A 19,489-nucleotide genomic window follows, 5' to 3' on the forward strand; every position below is an offset into this window, starting at 1 on the left:
CCAACTTCCCAATCGATCTAGATTGAACTCGATCGATTGCAAGCTGTTGAATCGATCCATGGATCGATTCAGATGGCTACTGTGCTCGGGGTAGTATTCTGGATCGATCGGCTGTTCGATCCAGACTGGTCAATCGATCTAGTGATCGATTCCAGCACTCTCTGTTTGCGGGAGCGATTTCCCCAACTCTCTGTTCGTAACAGAATACGATTGGATCGATCGGCTGATCGATCCAGAAGCTTATTGTATGCGACAGAATGCGACTGGATCGATCGGCTGATCGATCCAGAAGCTTACTGTTCACGGAACCAGGCTCCTAATCGATCCCCTGATCAATTGAGGGCTCCTAATCGATCCCCTGATCGATTGAGGGCTCCCAATCGATCCACTGATCGATTGGGGTTTCTGATTTCGCAGCAAGGCTCTGATTTCAGCACTGTTTCGTGCCAAACTCACCTACATAAGTTCTAAAATAACTGGAGAACACTCTAATATTAAACAACTAATATTCTAAACATGGTTACTAACAATCTAAACAGATTTTCTATAATTCCATGCATTTAGATACTGAATAAGCAAAGAGTAACATGATAAGAAATACTAAGTTCTTAAATGTTCTAGTTCTTCCAAGGTCTTTATTCCAGGTTCCATACACACACATCTTCATCATTGCATTGACCTCCAGCCTCCGCTAGTCCATCTTCCCTTTACCTTTATCTGCAGTATAAGGAAAAATAGTATCTGTAAGCTTGAGAGCTTAGTAAGAAACCATCTACCTCACTAAAATATGCATACGATGCAATTTATGTTTTTAAAATATGCTATTTGAAATATATGAATACTGAACATGTAAGAGCATAGCATGGCATACAAACAAACTAGTCATGGCAATAAGTGCTAACATAAACTATCATATTGTATCAATAGAGAACTGAACTGATACAAAAACTGAACTAAGTTAATTCTAACCAATGCTAAAGCTGTACTGAATCCACATAGCTATTTGTGAAGTTTTGAAAACTATTTTCATAAATAGATTAAAATAATAATCATGCTGTTGTTTGGGCCCGACAACTGTACGTACTATGCGCGCATCCCTAACTAGACCCGGGTTTGCAAGTCCCGAATTTAGTAGAGTTACTAGGTTATCTGAACCTAGGGACGACTATGGGAGCCCAACCCAATGGATATCTAATCCAGTACAGTGCCACTGCTAAAATAAAATACTGATTATAGCTGAGTTCTTCTTATATTGCTATTTCTAGGTTATCTGAACCTAGAGCTAGGTTATCTGAACCTAGAGGCGACTGTGGGAGCCCACCCATTGGACCGTAGTCCCATATAAGCTGTACTAAAGCTAAACATACTGAATGAATGCTTCTATTGCATTTAGCTAAGCTGGTAAAATGCTTAAGTTGCATTTTAACCGTGCTAATAATTTAACCGAACACTTGGTATGCGCTAATTTGCATCCTTTGTGCTGAAAATCTACATACTACTAACTGAAGCATAAAATTCATACGGAAGCTACTTATACTGCAGGTGAGGGGTTTCTTACCTCCTGCGCTAGTTTTCTTACGATTCTAATCGCTAGACTTCCGGAGAAGATGATCCTTTCGACGATCTTCTCGCGTTTATGCGTTCTTCTTGCGGAGAGAAACATCCTCGTGTCGGAGTCGTCGCCGGAAGGTGCTCCTATAGCCCTTGGGATAAAACCCTAGGCTTGCTTGTGGTTGGCGCCGAGAGATGAGGGAGGAGAAGGGGGCGGCGTGGCTAGGGTGAGGGAAAGGTTTTCTCGTTTAAGAAAATAACAATTCCTCACTTAAATTCCCTATTTATATTAAGTGGGTAATTCGGTCCAACTCTAATATAAATTTAATTGCCTCCCTTTTCTTTCAGCACAGCCCTGCTGGGTTCACTTGGTTACTGGAGTCCGCTATAAGTCGTAGGATCCAATAGGTCTCGGGTTCAATTCCCGCGTAGGCTATTTTACGATTCCATTTATTTTTGCTACCTCCGCTACTATAAAAATTCTGTAAAAATATCCTAAAATTTCAGAAAAATACTAGGATATTTCTAATAATTATTTTGAGAATTTTCGGGCGTTACAGATAGGGACAACTTTTGGAGTGAAACTACATTTGTCGACTCACCAGAGCGAACCAGAGAACACGGCCGTGCAAATCTTGCACGACCGTGTGGGCAAACAGAAGGGAAGATATCCACGGCCATGCAACCCTTGCACGGTCATGCGACCAAACCAGAGGCGGAGCAGACCACGGCTGTGCAACCCTCACTACAACAAAATTGTTAAAAGACAACACCATAAAGACAACGATTTTAGAAGGAACTGTTGTTAATTTGGTAAAAGACAACGGTTTTTGACAAAACCGTTGTCTTTGAGCGCCTGAAAAAAATAAAAGACAATAGTTTTGTAAAAACCGTTGTTGTTGAGCGACTTTTTGTAAAATCAACAACACCTTTTACAACAGTTTCCTAAAACTGTTGTCTTTAAGCGCTTTTTTAGGGGTCAAAGACAACAGTTTTAATAAATCGTTGTCTTTGACTTTATTCTTTCACCGTTTTTCCCCTTCGTTGTTTTTGTTGTAGCAGTGGTTTGCTTCCCTCTCTCCGAAATTTTTTTGGCGCTCTATTTTCCCCTCTTAACCTACCCAAACCCTAAACCTCTCCCCTCATACGATCTTTCTCCTCATACGGCTGTGCGACATGGTGCTGAAACCAAACCTTGATCCCTTCGGGGCCTTCATCAACAATCTGTGACTCCTTCCGCCGCTATCTGCTTCCCCCGATCAACCCCCTCCCCTACTCCGTTGCCGGCATCATCAAGGACCAGCTTCGTGAGTCTCCTTATTCTTTCCCTCTTGTAGATATGAGGTTTTAGGTATGGATGGCAGTAAAACTCAGATCTGAAAGAAAGATCTGGTTTTCCCTTTTTGATCGAGTTTCCCCTCGCTCACGAAGCTTGACGCCCTTCTCTCTCTTGGCTATGTTCTCAGCTTCGTGATCAATTAGGAGCCCCCTCGATCGCCAAGATAGACCGTGGATCGGCAGCCCAAAACTCCCGCCTGGTGGAGGAGGTGTTCCACGACATCAAGGGCCGACGAGCCGCCATCATCAGGGCGCTCACCACCGGTAACTCCACTCTGCTTCTTTCTTCTTTTCCTTTCTCAACGATGTTATCGTCATTGACCTTCTGTTGTTTCCTGGTTATTCGCCTGTGCAGATTTCGAGGACTTCTATCAACAATGCGATCCCGGTTAGTAATTCCACAATCTTAGCTGCTGGATTCTTTGTTCTAATATAAATACAAATTGATTCTTTGTTCTAACAATTCAGAGTTTTTTTTGGATAAGTGGTTAGAACAAATGGATTCCATGCACAATTTGTTGAGGGTTTCCTGTGATGCTGTGGATTGTATATTATGTCAGTCTATTAACAATTGAGAACCATATATTTAAGGCAAATCTACTTGTTGATGCTTAGTGATTATATGTATTGGGTTTATCAGACAAGTAGTTTAATGACTCCATTGTTGATGACAGGAAACATGCAGGGAGCAATTCAAGCACTCTGTTTGCACGGGAATGCCCTTAAGTGAGGTGTTCTCTAACACATGCGTGTGAACCCAGCGATGTTACCTACTGTGTTTTCACGTTTTGAGTCAGTTTCTCCTACACAGTTGGAAGAGCATGGTTTTGAAAGCACGACTATCCGGGATGTTCTTACAGCTAAGGGGAAGAATGCTGATGGTTCCTGGCTGTGGTGCACAACTAATGACACTGTTTATGATGCTGTCAAATCTGTAAATGGCCATTGTGTCAATCTTGTTTAGGATTACCATCCAGCTTTAAATAGTTTTAACTGATGGCTTATGCTCTACTGTTTCTAGATGACACAACACAATGTTGGAGCTTTAGTGGTGGTGAGACCCGGAGAAGAGAAGGCAATTGCTGGAATTGTTACTGAGAGAGGTAATTGATTGTCCATGTTTGTTTTTGTTGGCTGTGAAATGGTATTAAATGTGCTCATGGGTGCATGGTTAAAGCTAAACATTTATGTGAAATCATAAGATATTTTCCAATTAGTTGGTAAATTTCTCAATTCTATGGCTGCTCCAGTAGATTCAACTGGGTAGATGATTTTCATATGTTCTTCGGCAGCTTCAATTTTTATGGCAATCTTTTTACAACTGAGTGTACGCCAATGTGAAGTTTTAAATTTCAATTAAGTTAAAAATTATCTAATTATCCTGAAAGTTATTTTCATGACATTTTGATAATCACATTGTCTCAAACACAATCATTTACTTGATGCAAATCAATTGTGTGATGGTCCAATGTGTGTGCCAGTTCTCTCTAAGCAGCAGATTTGTTCTTCACCTCTTCAAGACATTAGGGAAATAAGTTCAAGACAATTTTAACATCCTACAAGAGCAGTTGATTAGTAGATAAATTTGGTCTTCACCTCTGTTCAATATCTTTTTTGAAAACTAAGAACCAGTTTTGATAATGATTCTTTTATGCAATTATACTTGCCGTGCAAATTACTTGTGTTCTTAACGATTCCTTCTTCTTTATATTATCAAAATGATTGTACAGGGAAGATCTTCCAAGTCAACTAAAGTTGGTGACATCATGACTGAAGAGGTAAATTTCAATCTCAAGTTGTACAGACAATGTATGAAAATTTTGAATTGAGTAGAAGTATTATTTCAAGATTTTGTTATTTTGCTTCCAATCTGATGCCGATTCTTTTCCTATATCCAGAATAAACTGATCACAGTGACTCCAGATACCAAGGTTCTGCAGTCAATGCAACTGATGACAGGTCTCTTTAGCAAGATTTTGTCGATAGATTGTCTAAATCAATTCAACTAGTTAATCTCTCAACATGTATTAAACTGCTGGTTTCATGCGTTTCAGTACAACTTTGTTGGCTGTTTACTAGGACCACGTGGGAACTCCTTAAAAAGAGTTGAAGCTTCAACTCAATGCAGGGTTTATATATGAGGTTGAGGTTCAGTGAAGGATTCTATAATGGTATGTGGATATCATGTAATATTTAGCTTAATGAAAAATGAGTATATTCCAATCTCCCAAACCTTGATGTATTATCCTCACTATTAACTTTTTAAGGCCTACCTACATAAAAAAATAGATCTTTGTCTTTATGTTTGAAGGCAAAATAATCCATGTTTTTGAATGTGATATGAGCTTCTCTTCTCTTGTTTCTGCTAGAGTATGCTGTTCTTTGTACAAGTTACATCGACATTAAGTTAACCGTGCATTTTAGAACTTATGTAATTTTCGATATTAGCATCCTATAATATGTCCTAATTAATGGATTGTTATTATCAACTCAAAAGCTAAGGTGCATTATTTCTTGTCTTAATACTCAAGTTTTCCCTCCTTTTTTTGAACAGGAAGAAAGCTTATGGGATAAATCTGGATATGAACACTTAAACAAACCACTGCACATACTATTAGAGGTAGAATTTACACCAGACATAATTGATGCTCGCTTAAACCAAGCTGTTGCCACCCTTGAAGATCTTCTGAAGCCTGTGGCAACAAAAACTTTCACCTAGGTTGCATCCTCCTCATTGTTCTACAAGATGTCGATGCGAATGTTATTATCGAAACATAGTCACTATTCAAACTCCAAATCTTGCAGGACGAGTCAATGGACTACTACAAGAAGCAACAGCTCAGGGAGTTGGCCATACTCAATGACACGTTGAGGGAAGAGAGTCCACAAATGAGCCCACAAACGTTCAGGGAGTTGCCCCACAGGAAACAGTTGTAAATGGAGTTTATCTGTTTATTTGTATTGGGATAAATTTTATTTGAATATGAGACATGTTTCTTCTTTTATGATTATAATTCTTGTATAAGTAATATTTTGAATGACATTGATATGGGGAATATTCTTTCTTTTGTGATTATAAGCTTTTATTATATATTTATATTGAAATATGATATATTGGTATCAAAAGATAATAGTTTAAAAGACAACGATTTAAAATTGTTATTATTGTTGTCTATCACCCTAAAAGGCAACGGTTAAAAACCATTATCGTAGCCCAAAAAACTGTTGTAACTGACAGCAGCGTTATTAAAAGTGCTCTAAACAACAACGGTTTTAAACCGTTGTCTTTTCATTCAAAGACAACGGTTTTAAACCGTTGCAAAACTATTGTTGTTTCATTCTACGACAACGGTTTTAAATCGTTGTCGTAGCCTCCACTTTTAACAATACTGCCAATTACAACGGTTTTAAAGGGCCTACGACAACGGTTTTTAACCGTTGTCTTTTAATGTTTTTGTTGTAGTGCCTGCATGGTCGTGCACCCTAGATTCGAGCCCTAGCATCACACAGTCGTGCCAATTGGCACGACCGTACAATGTATCCAGAGCCCAGTTATGGCACGACCGTGCCATTCTTGCACGGCTGTGCTGCCGCGCCATACCCTAGCTTATAAAAGGGGTTTTAACCCCTTTTCCAAAGGGGGAGAGCTGGGAGGCGAGCCGGGAAGAGGAGAATCATTCTGGTGCCGTTCTGTGCCATCCAGGACATCGATCCAATGACCTTCTATCACCACCTCAACTCCAGAAGCAACTCCGGAGATCACTCATCGTTATTGGATAAGTTTACTTCTTCTTTCTCTCTTCTCTTTTGAGGATTGTATGTTTAGTTTCACCATGTCTTCGGGTTCTTCTCTAGCGTCTATGGAGTAGAGTCTTTGTTCTAGGACGAGGGAGTAATTGTGGGCTGGTTTGATGTAAAACTCATAACATGTTTATATTCATTGAATGATTTCGCTTGTTTTGTCTCGATTCCTCGATCTCTTTGTCGTGTGGATTAATTGCACAGGAATTGCCAACCTCGTAGAGGGGATACCTTAGATCGTACACCTGAGGGGCCCTAGTGATAGGGGTAGCCCGTTCATGGACATCTAGGGTACTTCCTCGAAAGGAGAGGTGACTCCTTCGCAAGGAAGTAAGAGACCAAACCTAGTTTCTTAATTCTATCATTGATAACATCAGTAAGAGTCATATCCTTGTGATCTACCGAGGCACCCTAGTGATAGGGGTTAATCGTGACAGGATTTCGTAGGGATTGTCTTTGTTTGGTGCTCAAAGATAGTTGCTTTAGCTTCCGATGAATGCATGCCGAAGGACAATATGTTGGCGCGGGAAGCATCCGACGATCGAACCTAAGTTTTGATAATGGCAAAGGATTCAAAGTTAAGATGTGTGGTGATCTAACGGTATGAATGAGATTGCAGGAAAGTCCTAAGTGTACTTAGGCAAAAGCCCTAGTTGCGGTTAGGCAAGTTGAAAACCCTAGGGGGTGGTAACCCTAGGTCATAGGGGGCGGTAACCCTATGTGGAAAGTCTTTGTGGGTCGAGTGCTTCAGGCAAAAGTCCAAGGGGGGGGGGGGGTAACCCTAGGTGGAAAGTCCTGGTTCGTGAACCAGGTGAAAGACTGGACCAGCCGGGAAGCGGAAGTCCAGTAGAAAGTCCGGATGCATCGAGCACCGAGCAAAAGTCTAGTCGATCTGGAGGATCGCACTGACATCAGGTAAATCTCCTGAGTGGAGTAGGTGAGGACGCGTTCCCCATTGAGGGAACAGTAGACATCGGGTCGACCTAGGGTTTCCGGTTGGAAACTTGAAGTCAGACCCGGACAGTTCGGAGACTGTCATTATCATATCTATTATGTTTTATGTGCTAACTTTGTGCTGCAGGGTATATTTGGGATTAATGTATCTTATAGGGACCAAAGTGCAAAGAATAGCCTCGGATGAACAGTAACCGAGGCGCCTCCATGGAGCTTGGAGGCGCCTCGGGTGCGAGCCGAAGCCAGTTGTCCAGAAGGGTTGGAGGCGCCTTGAAGGAAGCTCAAGGCGCCTTGAACAGGTGGCTTAAGGCGCCTTGGACAGTGATGAATGCGCCTTAAGATGGATAAGAGGCAGCGGTCAAAGCTTCATCGCAGAATTATTTTCGGGATAATACTTAGGGATTCAAGGCGCCTTGGAGCCTGGTGGAGGCGCCTTGAACACCCTTTATAAGAGGGTTTCGACCAGCAGCTCAGCATCTCTGATTCCAAGCAATCCTTCTGATACAAGCTGCCTACGAGACGATCCCGAAGTGCTGCGACTTGACACCGACAACTCGGAGCTCTGCATCTACTATTTCTCTCGTTGTTGGTAAATTTAACAGCTTTTATTGTAATTAGTTTGTAAAACATTTCCAAAATATAGTTGTTGCCCACGGAAAGCGATCAAGGATCGCGGGCCTTCGAGTAGGAGTCGATCTAGACTCCGAACGAAGTAAATTCTCCTGTGTCTCTGTGTTTGTTTCTTTATTCCGCTGTGTGATTTAACTCCGATAGTTTTACGAATCGAACGAAATAGCCACGAGTGCTATTCACCCCCCCCTCTAGCGTTTCTCGATCCAACACAATGAGTATAGGATAGTATGAGAAACATCAATACCACCACAATGAAATCGAACTCCTAGAACTCTTCATTAACCAGGTTAATTTCCTCTCGTTGCTAGTTCCCATTCCTCGCTTCCCGATCTTTTCTCTTAGATTACTTACAACCATCGATAGCATAGCCAATCCTAAGTGTGCCTTCACTAGTGCTTATAACCAGTCCTTGTGGGTTCGACAATCTTTTATATTACTGACGACGAATCCGTGCCCTTGCGAAATCGTAACAAGTTTTTAGCGCCGTTGCTGGGGACTGCGTCTATAACATTGGTGATAGTCACACTGGATTAGACTAGACGTTGTTTTCTTTTCTTTTATCTTTACTTTCATTCGCATTTAGAGATAAATAATTTTATTCTTGTTTTTCTTTACTTTTTGCATTTTTATTAAAAACGCCAAAAATACTATTATTACATCTTTTCTTCTTTACTATAGTTCATATTTTATTTTTGCATGCGAAGAGCTAATATTTCAGGACAACTTCTACCATTCGATCCAGAGATTGATAGGACTTTCTTGAGAAGGAGAAACCTACAGAAGGCATTTCAAGCAACACAAGAATCTTCAAAGATGGCTGATAAATTGTTGAAGGATTATGCAACACCTTATGCACGAGGGGTTCAGTCTAGCATCACTCGACTGCCAATCGAAGCTAACAACTTTGAAATCAAGCCTGCAGTAATTCACATGGTTCAGTAGATTCAATTTGAAGGAGGACCACACGATGATCCAAACCACCACTTGGAGCTTTTCTACGAGATCTGCGGCACCATGAAAGTGAACGAAGTCCCTCTAGAATCAGTAAGGTTATTTCTCTTTGGATTCTCCCTGAAAGACAGAGCCAAGCAGTGGCTAAATTCACTTCCAGCGAACAACATTACATCTTGGGAGCAGTGTGAGCAGAAATTCCTAGACAAATTCTATCCACCAAGCAAAACTGCCGACATGAGAAACTTGACCGAAAGCTTCAAATAGATAGACTCAGAATAATTATTTGAAGTCTGGGACAGATTCAAGAGCATGCTGAGATAGTGCCCCCATCATGGCCTTGAGAAATGGTTGGTCCTGCACACCTTCTACAATGGAATCAACTATCACACGAAGGTATCCCTCGATTCTGCAGCAGGAGGAGCACTGATGAACAAGAGCCTTGATGAAGCTGAAGAGATCATAGAGAATGTGGCACAGAATCACCATCAGTGGGCATCAAAAAAATCAGGTGGTTCTTTCTCAGGGAATCCAATAAAAGCGTCAGGGAAATTCGACGTGGATGCAGTCACTCTCATGTCTGCAAAGTTGGATGCTCTGACCAAGAAATTTGAGGCCATGGGAAACAACAACAACACGGTCAATGTGATAGTTTGTGTTTGTGAAACTTGCGAAAGTATGGATCATGCTCAAGATACTTGCCCCCTAGGGCCAATACAAGCACAGATAAACCAACTTGAGCAGTGTGATGCAATAGTTAGCTACAACCAAAGGCAAAATAAACCGTACTCTAATACATACAATACAGGTTGGAGAAATCACCCAAACTTCTCATATTGGAACAATCAGGATCAAGGGCCAGCAAAACAGAGCTATCAACCTAGACAACAGAACTACTCACCTGGGCAGCAGAACTACTCAGCTGGACAACAAACTTTTCAACAGCAACCTTCACAACTGTCCAGAATTGAAAAGATGCTTGAAGAAGCTCTCTCAGAGCAAAAGAAGATGAAGAATGAGATCAAGTTGTTAACTCAAAGAATGGAGAATTTTGAGAAGCACCAAAAGATGCAAGATAACCAGATAGCCCAGATAGCCGAATCTATTTCAAGAGCACAAAGAACATTTCCAGGGAAGCCAGATATAAATCTAGTAGAGCATTGCAACCACATTGAGCTGAGGAGCGGACGTATTATGGGGGATCCCCAAATCATTACCCAGAAGGAACTTGACTCAGAGAAGGAGCCCTCTCTCCTAATGCCCAATCTGACTCAAAACAGGAATGGAGAGGAGGCTACTAAAAAGGTTGAAAAAACTCTTCAAGTTCCCCCACAGAATCAGACGATTCCCTTTCCTCATAAACTGATAACATCCCAGAAGGATAAAGAGTTCAACCGATTCCTTAAGAAGATCAAGGAGATTTGCATAGAAGTACCACTGATAGATGCATTGCACCAAATGCCGAAGTTCGCAAAGTTCTTAAAGGGTATCTTATCTAACAGGAGGCAGAAGGGCGACTTCGAGACCGTAACATTAATAGAGAATTGCAGCGCTCTCCTTACGGTAAATTCTCCACCAAAGCTTCAGGATCCAGGAAGTCTCTCCATACCGTGCAAGATTGGATCTGAACAGATACCGAGAGCTTTCTGTGACTTGGGGGCCAACGTTAGCCTACTTCCGTACTCTTTATGCAAGAAGCTGGGCCTCCAGAACATTAAACTGACCACTATGGCACTATAACTAGCTGACCATTCATGCAGATACCCAATGGGAATAGTGGAAGATGTGCCAGTAGAAGTGGGTGGATGTATAGTTCCCACAAATTTCATTATCTTGGATATGGAGGAAGACCCCAAGATACTGATCATCCTTGGAAGACCATTCCTTTCCACAGCTGGAGCCATCATCGATGTAGAAAGTCATAGATTATCCTTGGAGATAGGTAAAGAAAAGATCGAGTTTGACTTATCTGATTCCTCCATCTGCAACCCCTCTTCTCAGGACAATTCTAGTAAGATCAACATACACAAAGTCGAGGAGTGCAGTGTCCATGAGAGTTCCCCTCCAGCAAGCAACAAGAAGTATATTTGTCCTGCACGAGTGAAACTGAAGGCGCAGACTGGAGCATTAACCCGTGGAGGAGAGCCGTGCTCTCACGGGTTTAGTACGCATTAACTGAAATGGGGTCGAGCTAAAGGCCTAAAACAAGCACTTCTTGGGAGGCAACCCAAGGGTTTTTCATTCTAGAATGTTGTTTCCTTTAGCATTTTTATCATTTCTTCACTTTTGGGTGTTCGTTTTCAGGATGTGTAAGCCTCCATGAGCTAGCCGTGAGCATTTCATGGGCATGGAGGCATCAGAGGGACCGAGAGAGCAAAAGGTGAGTCACTGTGAGTTTAAAGGAGTCGACCGTGTGATTCCACACGGCCGTGCGAAGCCAACAGCAGGATGGAGGCCACGACCCGTGCAACCCTGCACGGTCGTGTGGCCTATGCAGAGAGAATGAGGGCACAGGTCGTGCCACTCGGCACGACCGTGTGAGACTACCCGAGAAGGAGAAGGCTCGGGCCGTGCCAATTGGCACTGCCGTGAGACATGCCCAGAGACGAGGAAGAACTGGGTCGTGCCATCCGGCACGGCCATGAGACCTTGGCCGAAAGGAGAATAGAGGAGGTCGTGCTAATTGGCATGGCCGTGCAGAGCCATACCTAACTCGGTCGTGTCTATAAGACACGACCCTGCCTCTACCCGTGTGCACCGCCCTACCTCTCTAAAAACCCTATTTCCATCTCCCTCTCTTCCAAAAGCCTTACCCTCTCTACTATACCTCATCAAACCCTGATTCCCACCTCTAGAGCTCACTTTTTCTTAGATCTCCATCTAGATCTAAGATTTATTCAAGCCACAAGTCTGAAAAGAGAGAAGAAACCTTCCTATTTTCCCTTCCTTCTCCTCCCCTTCCACCCTCAAGACTCATTTCCACAAGAAACTCCTCAAAGCCTTGCACCATGTCACAGATCTTGAAAAGACTTCGTCAGGGAAGTGGTGGATCTGGTGAAGGAGATGCACCGAGAGGGGACAAAGGCAAAGGGAAGGCGTCCACATCAAAAGGCAAAGGAAAAAGGGTGGCACGCGATGAAGGTAACGAAAACGAGTTCAATATCATTTTTAGAAATCATAAACAAAAGGCTAGATATGATATCCTTGTCGCTAGGAAAATTACATGCACTAAATATATGGATACTATTGTTGGAATCCCAAGGTGTTTTGATGTGATCAAACAAGTTAAGTTAGGTCATGTTTTGTCTAACCCTTGTGTCTAAGTGTGCAGGAGCTTAGGAACACAGGAAGTCGAGCGGAAGACGTGACTAGCGAGAAGGACGGTACGAGAAGAGAGGCGACGGGCTCGGTGCGTCCAAGGGACGAGGTGACCGCGGAAGTGTACACTAGTGGACGAGAAGAACTTGCGCGGCGTTCGAGGGATGAGAAACCGGGAAGGAAGGCTGCTCGAGGATAAGGCCGGAACTTGGGTTCGGGTGAGCCCTATTCCGGATTGCCGAGATCACCCAAGCTAGCGGAGACGGAGCGAACAAGACCCGGACAGAGACGAGCTGAACCAGAGATGAAAAAGTCAACTTCTGTTGACTTTAAGGCTCGGGGCGCCCGGAATGCGCCCGGAACCATTCCGGGCGCCCGGAACCATTCCGGGCGCCCGGAGTAGCCCGAGGTGCCCGGAACCCTTCCGGGCGCCCGGGATGAAGTTTTTTTGACCAGATCGATTCTAACACGATCTGAACATTGGGGGATAAAGTTTTATCCCCCCAGGGCGCCCGGAACCCCTTTGGGGCACTCCGACCAGTGCTATAAATATAGCACTGATCTGCACAGTCAAGAAAACCAACTTGTAATTCATTTTCTCCGTGCTTTCTATTCTTTTGTACTGTCAACGCTGTAAGAGGCTACTCCGCCCAGAGGAGAATCAGATAGTGCGCTATCTTTGACTTGGATTAGCAATCCTCTGATTGCAAACCAAGTAAACCCTTTGTGTTTGAGTTTATTTCTAATTAGTCTCTTTTTGTTTATAATTACAAGTTCTTTTAAATTAGTTGAATATCCGAGAAAGGTTTGTGGCTTATTTTTGTAGGGTAATTCACCCCTCCCCTCTTGCTGGCCTCCAAAGGGACCAACAAGTGGTATCAGAGCGAGGCGATTTAGGAGGACTAACCGCCGATAGAAGCAACGAGATTACCGGACCAAGCATCGTTCCACCAAAATTAGAGGGGGACTTCGCAGACTGGAAGCGATGTATGGAGGTATTCCTAAGAACTAATTTTGAAATTCAGTTTATTATGAAGTATGGTTTTGTAGCTCCGATGAATCAAGATGGAGAAGGAAAAGAAGAGAGCCATTGGACAAAGAAGGAACATAATGAGTCTGTAGTGAACAGCCGTGCAAAATATCACCTGCTGAGCGTGTTGCTGCCTCATGAGGTAAACCGCATCAGAAGCTATTCATCTTCTAAAGAACTCTCGAAGAAGTTCCTGGAACTCCACGAAGGCACGTCCGAAGCGAAGCTCGCTAGAAGAGACATCCTCCAGAACAAGCTGATGAACATCCGTCTGGAAAAATGTGAGAAGGTAGCCAATTTACACGCGAAGGTAAAAGAACTGATTACTGGTCTTGAGAACCTCGGAGAAATGGTAATAAATCGGGATACAATATGCTACGCACTCAACGTGTTTCCCAGAACTTCAGAATGGACATTAATCATCGACGCTTACTACATTTCGAAAGACCTGGAGGTAAGTACTTTAGAAGAACTGTTCTCCACTCTTGAATTGCATGAAACTAGGTGTGCAGGAACAAAGGAATCAAGCCAGATGATCACACTAAATGCAACCAAGAAGGATGAACCCGAGTCAGATTCAGAAGACGATCAGGAAGCATACATGGTAAGGAACTTTAAAAAGTTTTTTAGATCTAATAAATTCAAAGAAATGTAGAATAAAAAGAATTCAAGAAATAGAAGAAGGATGCGTTGCTACCAATGTCAAAAGGAAGGACACCTAAAAAAGGATTACCCAGAACTAAAGAAGGACAAAGGCAAAATTCCCAAGAAGCACAAGAACCTAAAAGCTACTTGGGACGACACTTCATCATCTGAGTCCGAGATTCAAGAATATGCCGGGCTAGCGCTGATGGCAAGCTACGAAGGGCAAAGCACATCATAACCTAGCATCGATGAAGGGGGAGCAACCTCAGAAGAAAGAAGCGAAGCAGGGGGAGATTCAGGCTTCAAGTTTGATATGGTAAGTGAGGTATGCCTCTTACCCCCTGATCAACTTTACTTTGGTATTAAGGCAATGGCTAAATCCATGTATAAATTAGAAAATAAAAATACCAAATTAGAAAATGAAATTTTAGAATCAATTTTTTTTTGGCAAAATCATGTCTTATAGAGGATTTAGATAAATTGAAAATTGAAAATGAAAAACTAAAAGAAGAAATAGAAAGATTGAAAAAGTCTAATGGTTCAAATATTTCTACTTTTAGAAATTATAGAGGACTAAACTGGTATTATAGATTTCACCAAAATTAAATTAGAAAAATATCAAAGGCCTATGTACCTAGAAAATATTTAATTAACCCTGTAGGAAGGAACCTCTATTGGGTTCCAAAAACCTGTTTAATTTAAAATTAAAATTAGACTTAGCATTTTCATCAAGGAAATTAAACAACTAATTTCTTTATGAGGCTTTGTCTAAGGAAGTGGTTGTTGCTCCAATAACTAAGAAGGTCTAGTGTCTCGCCACGACCTGGAAGCCAAGTATCAAAATGAAAAGTTTAATTGACTAACTGAAAAAGCATTAATTTAATTTACTTAATGCTTTAAAAGAGTTATTCAATTTGTGTTAGAATTTTTTTTTATTATAAAAATTGACTTAGAAATTTTTTATAAAATTTACCTTGGGATTTTTTTTTGCCTAAGAATTTTTTATGATAACTGCCTTCGAAATTTTTTAATGAATATTGACTTAGAAATTTTTTTTGAAATTGTTTTTAAGATTTGCCATAGAATTTTTTTTTACCTTAGACTTGTTTAAGAACCCCTATTTTTTATGTGATCAAAGGGGGAGAAGTATGTTAAGTCTAGGGGGAGGTATATAATTGAAAAATATTTGGACTTATTTGTATATTAACTGTTTTTATTGCATCTGTTTTACCCTAACTTAACTTGGGTTGCTCACATCAAAAAGGGGGAGATTGTTGGAACCCCAAGGTATTTTGATGTGATCAAATAAGTTAAGTTAGGTCCTGTTTTGTCTAACCCTTGTGTCTAAGTGTGCAGGAGCTTAGGAACACAGGAAGTCGAGCGGAAGACGCGGCTAGCGAGAAGGACGGCACGGGGAGAGAGCCGACGGGCTCGGTGCGTCCGAGGGACGAGGTGACCGTGGAAGAGTACACCGGTGGACAAGAAGAATGTGCGTGGCGTTCGAGGGGCGAGAAACCAAGAAGGAAGGCTGCTCGAGGAGAAGGCCAGAACTTGGGTGAGCCCTATTTCGGATGGCCGAGATCGCCCAAACTAGCGGAGCCGGAGCGAACAAGACCCGGATCGAGACGAGCTGAACCAGAGACGAAAATGTCAACTTCTGTTGACTTCAAGGCTCGGGGCTCCCGGAGCAGCCCGGGGTGCCCGGAACCCTTCCGGGTGCCCGGGATGAAGTTTTTTTACCAGATCGATTCTAACGCGATCTAAACGTTGGGGGATAAAGTTTTATCCCCCCAGGGCACCCGGAACTCCTTCGGGACGCCTCGACCAGTGCTATAAATATAGCACTGATCTGCACAGTTAAGAAAACCAACTTGTAATTCATTTTCTCTGTGCTTTCTATTCTTTTGTACTGTCAACGCTATTAGAGGCTACTCCGACCAGAGGAGAATCAGATAGTGCACCATCTTTACCTTGGATTAGCAATCCTCTGATTGCAAACCAAGTAAACCCTCTGTGTCTGAGTTTATTTCTAATTAGTCTCTTTTTGTTTATAATTACAAGTTCTTTTAAATTAGTTGAATATCCGAGAAAGGTTTGTGGTTTATTTTTATAGGGCAATTCACCCCTCCCCTCTTGTCGGCCTCCAAAGGGACCAACAACTATTACTATGGACATGATAGAAATTAGAGATGATGTAGATTGGATGATAAGCTCTTTAGATTGGAATGACATCATGTATGCTCATGCACCGACCTACCCCCGCCTAGTCCTTGAATTTTTGAGCTCACTCGATGTTAAATTTTCTTCTAAACATGACTATGTAGGGGGCATAACTTTTAGGATGATGAATAAAGAAGTTTGGTGGAATTTTAGTGATTTAATAATATTTTTGGTTTAACCATTGGTGGTGCCCGAGGATTTGATGATGAAATTAGGCGGAATGAATTTTGGACGTCGATAACCGGATTAAAAGACCCTTATAAGCCCTCTAGAGCCAAAGCATCCCACATGCAAAATCCAACCTTTAGATACCTTCACCGAGTGATGAGCAAAACGATCTTTGGTCGAGGAGAGAGTGATGGGGTGGTTAGGAAGATAGAACTGTATTTTCTTTGGGAAATGTTAAATAAAGTTGATTTTGATTCGGGGTTTCATTTCTTGCAAACTTTGTGGAAGGTAGCTAAGGCATCTTTGGGGATGATAGTGTTTGGTGGGTTGATCACCCAAGTAGCATTCAATTTGGGTTGTGCACTTGATGGATTAGAGGTAATTCATGGTAATGACAAGATCGACATAAATTCTTGTCTTGCTATGAATATAATTTGTCAGGATGAGAATGAGTTTGCTTTCCCTAGAACCAATGGTTTTCCATTACTCCTTCCTTGCCCCGAGCGCACTTCAGTTCGCGACCCCCTAAATTGGGTGATTACTGATTTACACCTTGAGACTGTGCCCTCTATTATAGAAGAACCCGAGTACCACCAAGAGCCCTCGTCATCAAGATTCCTGTAGCCTTCCAGACATCCGGAACCTCCTAGACACTCTTTTGCTTATGGCACGGGATCCTCTAGGTTTGATTTTTCTAACTTCCGTACCTCTTTAGACTCCCTTCATGAGAAGCAAAATTCCCAACAACGATTGTTGGAGGGTCATTTCAAGTTATTTGACGACCAGTTTAGGGAGGTACAGGATCATTTCTGGTTCACTAGAGACTTCTATAGTCAGGTGACAGGGTTCGTTCAGGACTATGATGTTGATCAGGAAAGAATGAGAAATTTTATGGATGATATGGATATCACTAGACAACAAGTAGACACCCTATATCAATATCATCAACACCTTGGCCATCTTCCTAGTATGCCTAGATTTCCCCCTAACACACATTAAGGACATCCATATCCCCCACCCCCACTAACATATTGATTTCATCGGGATGATGAAAGGTCTAAGTCTGCCGGGGGGGGGGGGGGTATTGTGTTTGTCTGCACAACCCTAGGCGAGTTTTTATGTTTTCTTTTCTTTTTGCATTTTCCTTCTGATTTGCATATTTCTATTTTTAGTTTATTTTCTGCATTTTTCTTATTTCATTTTTTTTATTATTTTGTATTTCTGGTTTTGAGGCATATTTGAGAACATCAAACCTTCTACTTTTTCTGCTACTTGTCCGATAGCAAAATGACTAACATTTTCTTAGTTTATGAGTTGTCAAGATAATGTTAGTATGTTTGGTGTATCTCTTTTCTCTATCTCTAGTAGCATGAAACAAGCTAAGTATTGTACGGAGTTTGATATAAGTTTTGACCTAACCTTAAGGATCTTATTTACACTACACCTAAGTACTTAAGCTTGAATAGTGGAAATATTTTTTGGAATAGTTATGATTCATCCGAATTGGTTAGTACTTGTGTTCCCTTGGGGATTTCTTACTTATATTTTGGTTACTAGACAACCTCAGAGCATGAAAGCTCATTTGAAAAAAATCTAAATCCCAACATATGCATCCCACATGTGTGATTAGTGCTACACGACACCATAAAAAAAAGAGAAAAAAATAAAGGATAAACAACAGTTGTCGTGAGTGGAAGCTAACAATTCACCCCTTTGAGACTGAGTTAGGTTACTGGGGAAATGAATGTTATGTTTCTCTTGATTCTGAGAAGTATCCTTTGAGACCTTGTGTAACTTAAGAAAAACAAACCAAGTGTGTGGCAGGTAAGTGCTTATCACCGGGAACATTAGGAACTCAATCGTATGACGACTTAACTAGGACAAAGAATTGAAACTTGAAGAGTTTGCGCTACTTATTGCACCGAGCACAAGGAACTTTTACTTAGGCTATAGTTAGGTAACTTCACAATCATGCTTATCAATGAAACTAGTTGATAGAGTTAGGCAAATGCACTAGGGATCATGAAACACTACCAGGCGCTCATGAACATAGTTTGTAGTGTTTTGCTTGAGGACAAGCAAAGGTTCAAGTCTAGGGGTGTGATGTGCGTAAATATTAGGATGGTTTATGCATGCTTTTATGCACATTCGTTTACTTTATACATACGTATTCTTTGTATGATCGTCTCTTTTATCATGTATTCATCATATATACTCTTTTGTACGGATATCTGCTATTTGTTTGGTTTTGTGTTCATAGGGACAACTTTCGGAGTGAAAGCAACATTTGTCGACGCACCGAAGTGAACCAGAAAACACGACTGTGGAAACCTTGCACGACCGTGTGGCTAAACAGAAGGGAAGATATGCATGACCGTACAACCCTTGCACGGTCGTGCGACCAAACCAAAGGCGGAGCAGACCACGACCGTGCAACCCTGCATGACCGTGCACCCCATGACCGAGGAGGAGCAGACCACGGTCGTGCAACCCTGCACGGCCGTGCACCCCAGATCCAAGCCCTAGCATCACACGACCGTGCCAATTGGCATAGCCGTGCAGCGCATCCAGAGGCCAGTTAGGGCACGACCATCCCATTCTTGCACGACCGTGCCACCGTGCCATACCCTAGCTTATAAAAGGGGTTTTAACCCCTTTCCCAAAGGGGGAGAGCCGGGAGATGAGCCGGGAAGAGGAGATTCATTCTGGTGTCATTCCACACCATCCAAGACATTAATCCAGCGATCTTCCATCACCTCAACTCCAGAAGCAAAGGATTGGATCCGAAGATCACTCATCGTCATTGGATAAGCATACTTCTTCTTTCTCTCTTCGCTTTTGAGGATTGTATGTTTAGTTTCACCATGTCTTTGGGTTTTT

At 42.0% G+C, this 19,489-nt stretch overlaps 1 protein-coding gene, 1 long non-coding RNA gene and 1 pseudogene across 2 annotated transcripts; 2 read left to right on the forward strand and 1 right to left on the reverse strand.

Moving 5' to 3' along the window:
* The first annotated feature begins 3,044 nt into the window (after window positions 1-3,044).
* On the forward strand, window positions 3,045-3,997 carry LOC122053701. The gene is made up of 4 exons (XR_006132313.1): window positions 3,045-3,153; window positions 3,245-3,277; window positions 3,564-3,823; window positions 3,911-3,997. It is a non-coding gene; the product is annotated as an uncharacterized LOC122053701 (long non-coding RNA).
* A 5,500-nt stretch (window positions 3,998-9,497) lies between these two features.
* On the reverse strand, window positions 9,498-9,569 carry LOC122054515 (annotated as a pseudogene).
* A 667-nt stretch (window positions 9,570-10,236) lies between these two features.
* LOC122050385 lies at window positions 10,237-10,968 on the forward strand. Its single transcript, XM_042611292.1, has one exon. The coding sequence runs from the start codon at window positions 10,237-10,239 to the stop codon at window positions 10,966-10,968; it is 732 nt and encodes a 243-aa protein (XP_042467226.1).
* The last annotated feature ends 8,521 nt before the right edge of the window (window positions 10,969-19,489 follow it).

Source organism: Zingiber officinale, chromosome 3A, assembly GCF_018446385.1.
Source record: "Zingiber officinale cultivar Zhangliang chromosome 3A, Zo_v1.1, whole genome shotgun sequence".
Lineage (NCBI taxonomy): Eukaryota > Viridiplantae > Streptophyta > Magnoliopsida > Zingiberales > Zingiberaceae > Zingiber > Zingiber officinale.